The 12,486-nt window shown below is 35.2% G+C and overlaps 1 protein-coding gene across 1 annotated transcript in view; it reads left to right on the forward strand.

Moving 5' to 3' along the window:
• The window catches only part of LOC145268182 (TOG array regulator of axonemal microtubules protein 1-like), a 156,204-nt gene that overhangs the window by 131,429 nt on the left and 12,289 nt on the right, over positions 1 to 12,486 (forward strand). The window contains exons 18-19 of the mRNA XM_080123413.1: positions 581 to 739; positions 9,441 to 9,567. Of these exons, the coding sequence (XP_079979539.1) occupies positions 581 to 739; positions 9,441 to 9,567 (286 nt within the window). The remainder of the gene's footprint in view (positions 1 to 580; positions 740 to 9,440; positions 9,568 to 12,486) is intronic.

Consider the following 12,486-nt stretch of genomic DNA (forward strand, 5'->3'; position numbering starts at 1 on the left):
TATTTTGTATTCAATAACATTCAAGTAATATTTAGATTTCGAAAGCATTCAAGCAGTATTTAATATTCAAAAACATTCAAGTAAAATTTAGCATTCAATAACATTCAAGTAATATTTAGTATTAACTAACATTGAAGTAATATTTAGTATTCAATAACATTCAAGTAATTCTTAGTATTCAATAACATGCAGGTAATGTTTAGTATTCAATAACATTGCAGCAGCATTTAGTATTCAAAAATATTCAAGTAAAATTTAGCATTCACGTAATATTTAGCATTCAATAACATTTTTATAGGACATTTTTAACAGTTTTTCACATATCCTTTTTGTACGTTTTTATGTGACGTTTTTAACACTTTTTAATGTGGAGTTTTTGACGTTTTTTATGTGACTTTTTTACATTTTTTATATGACGCTTTTAATAGTTTTTATGTGACGTTTTTTAATGTTTTTATGTGACGTTTTTGACATTCTTATGTGACGTATTTGACGTTTGTATGTACCGTTTTTAACGTTTTTATGTGACGTCTTTTACGTTTTTTTATGTGTAGTTTTTTGACGTTTTTTTATCATTTAGGCACCGAAGTGTTGGAATTAGAAAAACTGCTTCATACTATGTGTTGGCAATAGCAAAAAAGATTGGCCACCGTAGACTTCTAAGTGGTGCAAAAGATCTAACAGATAAAATTCTTCAGGCCACATTGGATTGTCTTAGAGATGCTTCAAAAGAAGTAAGGTAAGTCAGATATTTAAATAAGCAGAAATGTTCAGGAAATAAACTATTAATGAACATTTATGAAATGCTTCTTGTTCAAATACAAAATAATGATCTACTTCTACTAGATGAGGCTGTATGAAGATATCAGCGTTCCTGGACTAAAATGCACCAAATATTGATGCTATTGTTTTTTACCTTTTGCAAAATTAAATCATGTTCTGCGAAGTCAAAAACAAAAACAAAAATTTTCCTCTGCAAAACAACAACACCAAACTTGATGAATAAATATTTGGAGTTATAAAGAACTTGAAGCATAAAACCTTTTTTCTAAAATGATTGGATTTGACATTAACTAACCCAAAAAAGGTTGATATGCCATAACACAAAACAACCAAACAAACCTAATAGACTTGCCTCTCAGACATTCACATTTCTATAATGTGCCTAAAGTACTTTGTATTAGGTTGTTTTTCTATATTTTCTTTAATTACTTAAAGTAAAATAAATGAAAATATTTTCTTTTTATCTAAATTTTTGAACTTCCATATAAATGTATATTACAAACTTAGAATTATATAACAGTACGGATATTATTATGAAACTTTACAGAAAAGTATTTTAATAAAGCACAAATAAAAGGATTAAAATCTGTGTAAAAGTACATTTTAAAAAAAAAAATTTTTTTATTACATTTTCACCCCAAACAAGGCACATTGCCACTTTGGTGTAGGGGGCCAGTATCAGGGGCAGCAACTACTGAGGCATTATGTTGGGATTTAGGCAGCAAGATGTCGGTTCACGTTACACTTGAACTTCTGCATGTCAGTACAGTTGGGGAAGCAGGGACCTGGAATGGAATTCCAGAGTCTAGCGGTTCTGGGGAAGAAACTACTGGAGTAGAAAGATCTTTTACATCTAGGGATCTCTACTGCGTGGGGGTGGGATTTAGCTGCCAGTCGGGTTTGTCGAGGGTGTCTACGTCGTGGGGGCACAAGTGTCTGCAGTTCGTCAGAGCATTCACCATTAAAATACTTGTAGAAAAGGCAGAGGGATGCAACGTTTCATCGATGGGACAGAGGCTGAAGCTTAGATGACAGTTCAGGGCCTATCAGATTGGCGACTCTCTTTTGAACCTTGTCTAGGAGCTAGAGACTAGCAGCAGATGCACCAGCCCAAATGTGACAGCAATACTCCATACATGAGTGAATGGTGGCCTTATAGAGGTACAGGATACTTTCAGGTGTCAGTAGTTTTCTTCTTCGCAGCGGCCCTGGCAATGTTTTCAATGTAATTGTTCCAACTCATGTTTGCTTGAACGTTAGGCCAAGCAGTTTGAAAGATGTACTCTCAGATAGGGAGTCACTGGCCATTGCTATTGGTGGCAGAGAAGGTTTCTTGCAATTATTGAAGGAAACCAGTTTAGTCTTGGCAGCATTGAATGTGACCATCCATTTTGTCCCCATTCCACTACAGATTGGAGGTCATCCTCTAGTGTTTTTGCCATTTCTTTAGTTATGTGTTCATTTGTTTTCCTGTCATGCCTGTTATAGAGTGTGGTGTCATCAGCATATATACCCATCTCAGAGGCAGTTTTGTAGTGGAGGTCATTAATAAATATTAGGAACAATAGAGGTCACAGGATAGACCCCTGAGGCACTCCCGCATTTATATCATATTGTTTAGATGTACAACCGTCGAGGACAACCTGAATTTTTCTCTTATCTAAGAAGGCTTTAATTATGTTAAGTATTCTACCAGTGATACCGTATTGTCTAATTTTCCTGAGAAGACCCTCATGCCATACCCTGTCAAAAGCCTTAGATATATCTTGAGCTACCGCTCTGCCCTCCCCCGCTTTGTCCAGTGAATGGTATATACGTTCAGAGATTACAGTGAGGGTGTTTGCTGTGGAACGGGCTTGTCTAAATCCATATTGTTTGTCAGTCAGAAGTTTAGCATCTGTAAGGTGACGGACTAGAGCATGGTTAATTATGGTCTCAAATATTTTGACGAAAAGTGGGAGGAGGCTAATGGGGCGATAATTTGATGGGTCAGTTCTTTCGCCAGAATTCTTGAATATTGGTACCACAGAAGCAGTTTTCCAACAGCCCGGAAAGCATGATTCATTAAGGCATTTGTTGTAGAGTTTGGAGAGAACTGGAGCTACTTCAGCTGAGCACTTTTTTAATAGCACAGCTGGGATGAGATCTGGTCCACATGCTTTTGAAGTGTCAAGGTTTTTTATGATAGCATGCACCTGAGCAGGGGTGATTTTTAGATCGTCTAGCATGGCATCTGTCCGCAAAGGAAAGTCAGGCAGGGGGTGGTTGGAAGGGTCCAGTGTGGAGTTTGAGGCAAACCGACTGGCAAGCATATTAGCCTTGTTGGTTGCTAAGAAAACAACCTCGTGATTGTTGGTTAGTGGGGGAATTGTTTATTGCCCATTATTTACTACACTGTTGTAGATTTTCCAGAAGTCACGAGTTCCTAATGTTTGTGCTTCGATGCGTTTTTTGGTGGTTTCAGTAAATTCTCTCTTAGCTGTCGTTATTTCTTTCTTACCGTTACTTCTAGCTTCTATATACTTCTGTCTGTTTGAACTGGACTTATGTCGGTTAAATCTGCGATATGCATGCTGCCTTTGAGCAATGGCAGTTGCGCAAGTAGAAGTAAACCATTGGGGAGAGTGGGGCTTGCTATAAAATTTCCGCATGGGAATATGTGCTTCAATTGCTGTTTTGAACCATTCAGTGGTCTCATTTGAACACTGTTCAGCAGGAAGAGAAAAAATATTTCCCCATAGGGCATCTCTGATAAGATCTCTGATAGCTTCCCAGTCAACCTTTTTATAATATCTCGTTGTTTTGAGCAGTGGCTCTTCAGTTTTGGGTCTACAGTTTAGGGTGATTTCGACCATTATCACTGCATGATCAGCGTTCCCGACTGGGCTGTCAGCATTTGTTATACAATCCTCGGGAACTGATGTCAGAAGCAGATCTAGAAGTGATGCGTGTTGTTCTTGCTGGTCAGAGAAACGGGTTGGAAACGTAACCATTTGTGATAGGGAATGAGATATAGCAAAACTATGTGTTGTTCTGCCCGCTGCATCTGTGTGAGTAGAGAATCCAAGCCATTTTTTGTGGTGAACATTAAAGTCACCAAATACATGTACTTGTGTGCTAGTGTCGAGGGAGAGTGCTGTGTCTATGCTGTCAGAGATTTTGTTTATTATGGTGCAGTCCTGGGTCGAGGGAGAGCGGTAGAGAAAATAAAAGTAGCTAATGTTATGTTGTATGTTTAGTTTAAAGCACATAAAAGCTTGATCATCCGTTTATAGGTTCGTTCCTCTAGTCGGGGGAGGGTGTTACGAATGTAGACTCCAAGTCCGTGTATATGTCTGTCAGAGTGGGAGATAGCCAGGCATGTTAAAGTAGAGGGGATGGAGGAGTGTAGGTTAGTCTCGCTTAGTGCTAAGATATCCGGGGTATTTGTTAGGAGAAATGCTTCAACATCAGCTAAATTAGTTCTAAGCCCATGGATATTAGTGAATGCAAGCCTCAAGTGAGGAGGCAAGTTCGATTTGTTTGTCCCTAGGCCTGGTTTAAGCTTATTTTTTAATTGTACTGTCATCATGTTTTTAAAGAGTTTCAATTAGGTAAGGGGGAGCTGAACAAGAGGTTATGCAGGGTATCAGACATGCAACACAAGTAGACTATTAGCTGACCTTTCTTCAACTAGGACTGTGGCCTCAGGAAAGCCCATCGGGGATGAGTGCGTGGCCCCTTTCCATGCGTGACATGGCACTACAAACATCCCGATATTATACAACTGTTGATGGAGCAGCCGCTCTAAGTGCTACCAAAGAGTTAGGGCTCCTGTACTACCAGTCGGAAACAGCAGCCAGGAACTGTCAATCCGGTACCCTCAGCCCATCAAAAGAAGGTCAACCCAATCTAATTACACAGACATATGTGGTACTCAAGCACTCCCAAGTGCCCAGTTTTGAGGGGTGAGATGTGTCAAGAGTGGGGAAACGGCATTCCTTGCCCTAGACAAGAAACAAGATCTACCACTAAGTGTTTTGTCGATTCACTGTGATAGTGTCTCTGCGCCTGACTAATAGGCAAAGAAGGAGTATGGAAACCGGGCGATAGATAGATAGAGCCTATCTACTCCTTAAGCAATTTAGGTTTGCAGACCGGTAATTTGTTTGAGTCACCAGCTCTAGCAAGGTTGTCATCCAAGACTTGAGAGGCCTCTCTCCCCTTAGGTTTAGTTTCAGAGTTTTCCTTCTCCTAGACGGGTGATCTGGGAAGATCTACTGGGTCCATCAGCCCTGAGAGGGTTTGCTCCATGCCTGGGTTCAAATCCAGGTATTTCTGTGACCCTGCGTGGTTAGTTAATGTTACAGGGTTAGTTTGTAGAGGTTATATATCTAATGAATAGTTACACCCCTCAAAGTGATTTAGGGACATGCAGTGGAAGCAGTTATATGAGCAGGCTTGTTAGAAAGGCGTTAGTGCGGATTAAGACTTTTACCTTTACATTTTTCCATTTTTTCAACTTTATGTTAGTTTAGGTACAGGATAACGTTATAGTGTGAGTAGGTATTAGGAATTTAGCTAAGAATTTTGCCCAGTCACTGTATATTTAGATTTAGGAGGGTTAAGATGTAGGTCCAGTACAGTAAGGGTATAACTGGAGGTACACTTTAAGTCATGGCGTATTCTGTATTTATAATTAAGTAAATAGATATTTGGGCAAGTTTTCAGTCGATGCAAATAGATAGAAGTTGTGTTAGTGTTTCTACTATGGAAGGGAGATAATTTCCGTTTTCGTTTAAGAGTCATCGAGCGTTTTGCATAACAGGGAGTATCGGATTTGGTTTAGTATTGTTCGTTGCCAAACCATCTAGGAAGAGGCATTGTTATGTAATGAAGATCGCTTTGCATCCGAGTGCATACTTTGGCTGGTAAATTGGATAGGAATGAACTCTAATGCATGTCAAAGGTAGAAATGTATAGATGTTTAGTGATGACTGTTAGGCGGTTAGCATCGGAAAGTTAGGAGCTGGAGGCTAAGGATTCCACTACTAAGGCATGTGTAATGTAGGGTTTTAGTGGCAGCTAGAGGGGGGAGCAGATTGTTAGCTTTCAAGGGTCGGGGTTATTAACTTACAGAATACAGTAAAGTTTCATTAGGATTTAGAGTTTCAAGTATTGTTTTAGCTTGAGAGAAAGGAATAAAATATTCCCTTCTTTTCCCCTATTTTGCATGCAGGTTAGACATAGGCAGTTGTCTTGGAGGTAAAGAGAAACAATTATTTTGTCGTGATTCGGAATTCATATTTATAGGCAGTCATTAAGGTTGGGGACAAAACATTGTATCTATTCAGAAAAAAATCCTAGTGACGCAGCTAAGATCACTGTAGATTTCAGTTACAATTATAGTAATAGTTAATTATAAGCTATATCCAGTGGTTTTGTAGAGATATCAATGAGGCCTCTTTATTAACACAAGCGAGCATATGGTAATTGTAGATATTAAATATATTACTTAAATAAAGTTCTTCTGACTTCTACGGTAGGAAAAATAAATCCACGTTTGTGCTAATTTCGGAAAATTTATCCTGTCTAAGGTATTTTATCTCTAGCTTTAGTACAGAGCGTGGAATTAATCATTTAAGCTGGGAGAGAACATGGTTGGTGTTTTGCTGGGGAGAGGGAGATTTAAAACTAAGCAAAGAAAACAAAAAGACAAATGCATATATAAATAATTAAAATACACACAATTACAAATTATAAAATGAAATAAGAAATTTAAAAGAGAAGAAATAACAAAGTATTTTTTAGGACTAGGATGATTTAGGATAACACTTAACTTGCTCCGCGCACCAAAGCACTTCCAGTAGCACGGCTAACCATATTTGGAGGAGGGGGTGGAGTGATTTCTTTGACCGGATATTATACATGTTTGTAACTAATTATATCTTCCAAATTCAATGCACATGCGTGCATATGTTAATTTTACGTTTTTTTTTTTTAGCTTTAGTTCTTCTAGCTTCGAAGGTAGATAAAATAAATCCATGTTTGTGCTAATTTCGGAAAATTTATCCTGCCTAAGGTATTTTATCTCTAACCTTAGTACAAAGCGTGGAATTAATCATTTAAGCTGGGAGAGAACGTGGTTGGTGTTTTGCTGGGGAGAGGGAGATTTAAAACTAAGCAAAGAAAACAAAAAGACAAATGCATATATAAATTATTAAAATACACACAATTACAAATTATAAAATGAAATAAGAAATTTAAAAGAGAAGAAATAACAAAGTTAGTATTTTTTTAGGACTAGGATGATTTAGGATAACACTTAACTTGCTCTGCGTACCACATTTATGGTTTGAATTTTTTTCATCTAGAATCAAACATGGGTTTAAATATCCTTAAATTCGTACTGGAGACTTTTATCCAGTCGTGACTGATGAAGCTAGAGCGTGCTGCCCCCATGGATTGAATAAAGGATTTAGTTCAAAATTCTGTGCAGATTCCAGAGTTCAACAAGATACATCTGAAGAAAGTCAAATAACAATGAAGATGAGAATAGTACTGCGAAGAATCCAAATAATATGAAGTATATTTATGTTATCTAAAATAGCTCAAAATCAAGAATTCTTAAAGATGTATGCCGATGTTGGACAATTCAAAAATATTTAAAACCTGTAAACTTTTAAAGAACTTCTTTAGTCCAGGTTCCGAGTGGTGGCATGGGAGTGAGGGTCAACCCATGGATTGGGGGTGGGGCCAACCCATGCATCTGTAGTGATAATTTGTTACCCATACTTGAACATGCATACATAAATAAAGCTTTAAAAAATTTATTGGATTTATCAAATTAATAATGGGTTTGTATTTTGCTGCTAAAAACATGATGGAAAACCTGAAAAAAATATCCAACTTTGGATCGATTATACAAAATTGGGCACGTATTAATCTGTACTGGGTTAAAATGTATTATTTGGACACGATTAAGCTAGAATCAAGTGAAAGAATAGAATTTACGAATTTTTTGCATGCTTTAGGGCACTTTATAGTGCAGATTAAGGCCAAATTTGGTGCGATTCTGTTTGCTCTGTATTTTATATGCATGAGTTTTCTGATTGACTTGCGTTTTGATATTTGAAAAAAAAGATTAGAGAAAAATAATAAGTTAAAACATGTAAGACACATTTGGCAAAGGGAGACAACCTATGCATGTGAACATATGAAGTGTCAGAAAAAAATTGTTGAACTTGTCAGGATTACTTATGGGTGGAATTTTGTTGATAAAAAAGATACATGCCAGAAAATCTGCTGAATACTTAAAAAACGACCAAACAAATTGGGCATAGCTTATTCTGGAATGAGTTAAAGGACATTGATTGTGACATGGTTAAAATAAGTGAAAAATAGAATTTACTCATTTTTGCATATTTTATGTTATTTTATAGACCAAATTTAGGCAAAAATTATAACGATTTCTTATGTTCGCTTTGATTTCTGGTTTTATCATTTGTTGTGTAATTTGACTTTCTGTCTTGTTATTTTAACAAAAATTAGAAAAAGATCATTTAAAAACACATAAGAAACACCTACAGGAGTATTTTTTGCAACATAATGTCTAGACCCATAGAGGTATACATCAACCAAGCAATATTTAAGAGATCATATTTTCAAAATCTTAAACCTTAATATCATCAGTAAAACTATCATCCAATTCGGCTTCTGAGTCGTCATCATAAGTGATCATGTCATCGACATTTACATTGACAACGTTTTCATAGTTTTTACATTCATAAAGGTTGCTGCAAAGAATTGGTATTGAGTTAACTTGCATCTCTGCATGCAGAGTTGTTAGTAGACAAAGATACCAGGGATCAGCTTTCAACAAATGATTCATCTCCTAAAAGGTCAAATTTCAAGATTACTTTAAGAAGGGTTTAGCTTTCTCCCAAGTTGAACTTGGTTGGAACGACCCCTATGTTCCCAATAACACCACAATGAACAGAACTCTCTTCATCTTGTCCCTAATGTTACTCATGGAAAAAAGCTAATATTATTAGATTTTTGATGATGCTGCAACAGAAACAACAACTTCAATAAAAATTAAGCTCTGAAAACAGGTTGAAATAACCCATAAGAGAATCGAATAAACCTTTTTTAAGAAATTACACCCTTCACTGTAGTAGTCTACTTTCCGCTTCTTTCTACAGATTACTTGACATTGGAATTCCATCCCTGACCCCTATTTTCCCAACCAAACTAACATGCAGAAATTTAAATGTAATATGAACAAACATGTTGTTACACAACTCCTCACTTAAAATGTCACTTACACATCTGTCCACTATCAAAGTAGTTCTCTACATTTCGGTGGCAATAAAAAAATTTTTTTTTTTAAATTTCTACTGAAAAGGCCCCAAATTAATTTTATCAAACAATTTTAATTCCTCATTTAGAATCCATGTTAAACAAATGCTTTATCTTTATTGGAACATGCAAAAACTTAAATGTAATGTAAACAAACATCTTGATGCACAACTTCCTACTTAAGTTGTCCTTTATAAATCTGGACCCTTACGTCTTAGTGGTGATATGCTTTGTTTTTTTTTTATTTTAGAGAATAAAGTTTTTAAAATGATCACCTCCAAATAATCTTAATTTAACAATTTGAATTTCTCTTTCAGAATCCATGGAAAAGAAATACTTTATCTTTTATTGGAAAACCCCAACCTAGATCAACTTCTTGAAAAATATCTTCCTTCTGAATCTGTGGCACCAGTGAGAGCACACATGGAGGTCTTAAGCAAAAAGGTGACTTAGAACCATTTAAAGTTTCAAACACAAAACATCACTTAATGAATACCGGACCTAACTTATAAAATAACAACTTTTATGGACAATTCAACTTTATTCATCAACATTGTCTCATTCTAGGGTGATTACTTACCCCAATATTTCTCTCACAATCCAGTGCCTTTTTTGTAAGATGATTTGCCTGGAGACTAGATCTGAAGAATAGGCTGGGTGCAAAAGCAAGGTAAAGTGCAGTTCACGTCGCTTTGCTGTCGTAGCAATCGACTTGTGACATGATGCTTTATTTTACTGAAAGTGCACGTTTTCTTATAGCCGTGTTTTGGAGATTTTTTCTTCAAACAAGAAATAGGACAATGTAATAATAATGATATATAGTATTTACTATTGATGGTTCTTTTTTTTATCAAGGTAATCGATGAACAAAATACCTTATGTATTCCAAAATATTGGGGTCAAAACATTGCCTACTGATTTTTGTATATTTGATTGTTTTGGACCATTGAGTGATGTGTTAATATAAAATTTATATTTGCTATATATTTTTGTTGGTTTGTTGTTTCATACTTATGCTATTTGTATGATTAATTTTAATTTGCATTTTCCGTGTTTATTTTTTGCCGAAATTATCAACATAATGTTGAGATTATGTCCAATTAGATGTGGAGTTTATAAATATATGGGATGAGAGACACTGGCGTAGATAAGGGGGGGGCGAGGGGGGGCCGCCCCGGGCTGCACACCTGAGGGGGGCGGCATTTTGAGAGGGTAAAAATAGAAAGTAGAAAAAATAAATAAAAATAAACAAAAGTTAACAAAAAATATGAAATTTTATACCAAAAAGTTGTAAAAAATCGGAATTTTGGGGGGTATCAGAATCAGAAAAAATGTGTCCCTATTTTCTGAGCGTCAGGGGCGGCGGCATGGGGGCGGCATGGGGGCAGAATTTTGAGATGGTAAAAGGGGAAAATCGAAAAAAATGCTAACAAAAAATCTGAAATTTTATATCGAAAAGGTTGTAAAAAATGGGAACTTTTGTAGTTATTTGAATCGCAAAAAGGTGTCCCTATTTTGCGAGCGGCATATGTCAGGGGGCGGCATTTTGAGAGAGTAAAAATAGAAAGTAGAAAAAAATAAATAAAAATAAACAAAATCTAACAAAAAATCTGACATTTTATACTGAAAAAGTTGTAAAAAATCGGAAATTTTTTAGGTATCAGAATCAGAAAAATGTGTCTCTTATTTACGAGCAGCACATGTCAGGGGCGGCATTTTGAGAGGATAAAAATAGAAAAAATATATAAAAGCTAACAAAAAATCTGAAATTTTATACCGAAAGTTTGTAAAAATCTGAAGTATTGGAGGTATCGGAATCGGAAAAATGTGTCCCTATTTTACGATTCCAAAACCGATTCTTTTAAAATTTTTAATTTAATTTTTCATTATTGGTACTAATTATAAATATTTATTATTTTTAAATTATCTCTAAAACTAAAATGAGAATAACCTCAAAATACGATGTAAATTTATTTTATTTGTAAAACAATTTTTTAAATTGCATAAATTCTCTATGTAACCTTTCAAAGAAAGCAGTTGCTTTACATGTTCTGAAAAATGTTGAAAAATCAAACAGCAACAGTCTTTGCAGCCCGCAGCGATCGTAAGATTTGCCCCCCCCCCCACCGCATTTGATAATCTGTTAACCTTCAAAATTCCAAAAGCCCTCAAAATATTTATTTTCATGGAACTAATGTTAGACTGCAGCTATTAGTCCTAGATTTTCATCGTATTACAGTACTCGTCAAAGAAGACCAAAGATTTTTCAAAACAATTATATAATTTTCTTCGGATTAATGTTCACACAATTCCCTTCAGATTAATGTTTACATACTTATTATTATTGAAAAGAAATTGTTAAATTAAATTAACTGGCTACGTAATTGTATACGTAGCCAGTTAATTTAACAATTTCTTTTCAATAATAATTGAATATTATTATAATAATAATTGAAATTTCTTTTCAATAATAATATATGACTTGGGTGCCATGAGCTAGAATCGAAATCAAAACACAACTCTCCACCCTCATTCCCTAGCCTCTGAACCACTACAGAATAAATGTTAACTTAATAATAATGGACCAGTATTCCTACCTAGCAAAAAATGGACGAATTTTCCATGGAAGAATTATCCATGGACGAATTTTTCAGGGACGAATTTTCCGGGCACCCAAATGCCGGGGGGGGGGGCAATTTTACTACCGCCCCGGGCGGCCAAAGGTCTAGCTACGCCACTGATGAGAGATAAGGATAGAAGAAAAAAAGAAACACAAAACCCGACGGTTGACATTTAAATGCTTTTATGTAATACTAGCTGGCTTTGCCTGCTTACTATCACTTCATGAAATTCACGATTTTAAACATTAATTTAAAATTACAAACATTTCATTCATAACTTAGTTGTAAACACAAAATAAAATCTTTCTCAATTATTCATATAGATAAACATTAATATTTTAGTAATTTTGATACAAATTTATTTATCTTAAAAGATTTAATAAACATTATTATCTATTTATCTATTTATAATTATGCTAATTCGCTTTGGCCGTTATCATCCTGAGCACCCCTTAAAAGGAAAGTGGAATATTCCAAAAATTCTAAAAAGAATTTTTTTAAAAATCAGTGTCACTTTAAAGGCAAAACTAATAAAAATGATTTGTTTTTCTACTACAATATTTAATGCAACAAAGTTTTCATATTATGAAAGTGTCTGGTAAAAGTCACTTCTAATTAATTAAAAAAAATTTTGGAAATGACCCTTCTGATTAATTACAAAATGCTCTGAAAAAGTCCTATCTGATTAATCACAAAATGCACTGGAAATGTCCCTTCTGATTAATCATAAAATGCTCTGGAA

Source organism: Euprymna scolopes, chromosome 43 (assembly GCF_053919585.1).
Source record: "Euprymna scolopes isolate OS-2025 chromosome 43, ASM5391958v1, whole genome shotgun sequence".
In the NCBI taxonomy this organism is placed as follows: Eukaryota; Metazoa; Mollusca; class Cephalopoda; order Sepiida; family Sepiolidae; genus Euprymna; species Euprymna scolopes.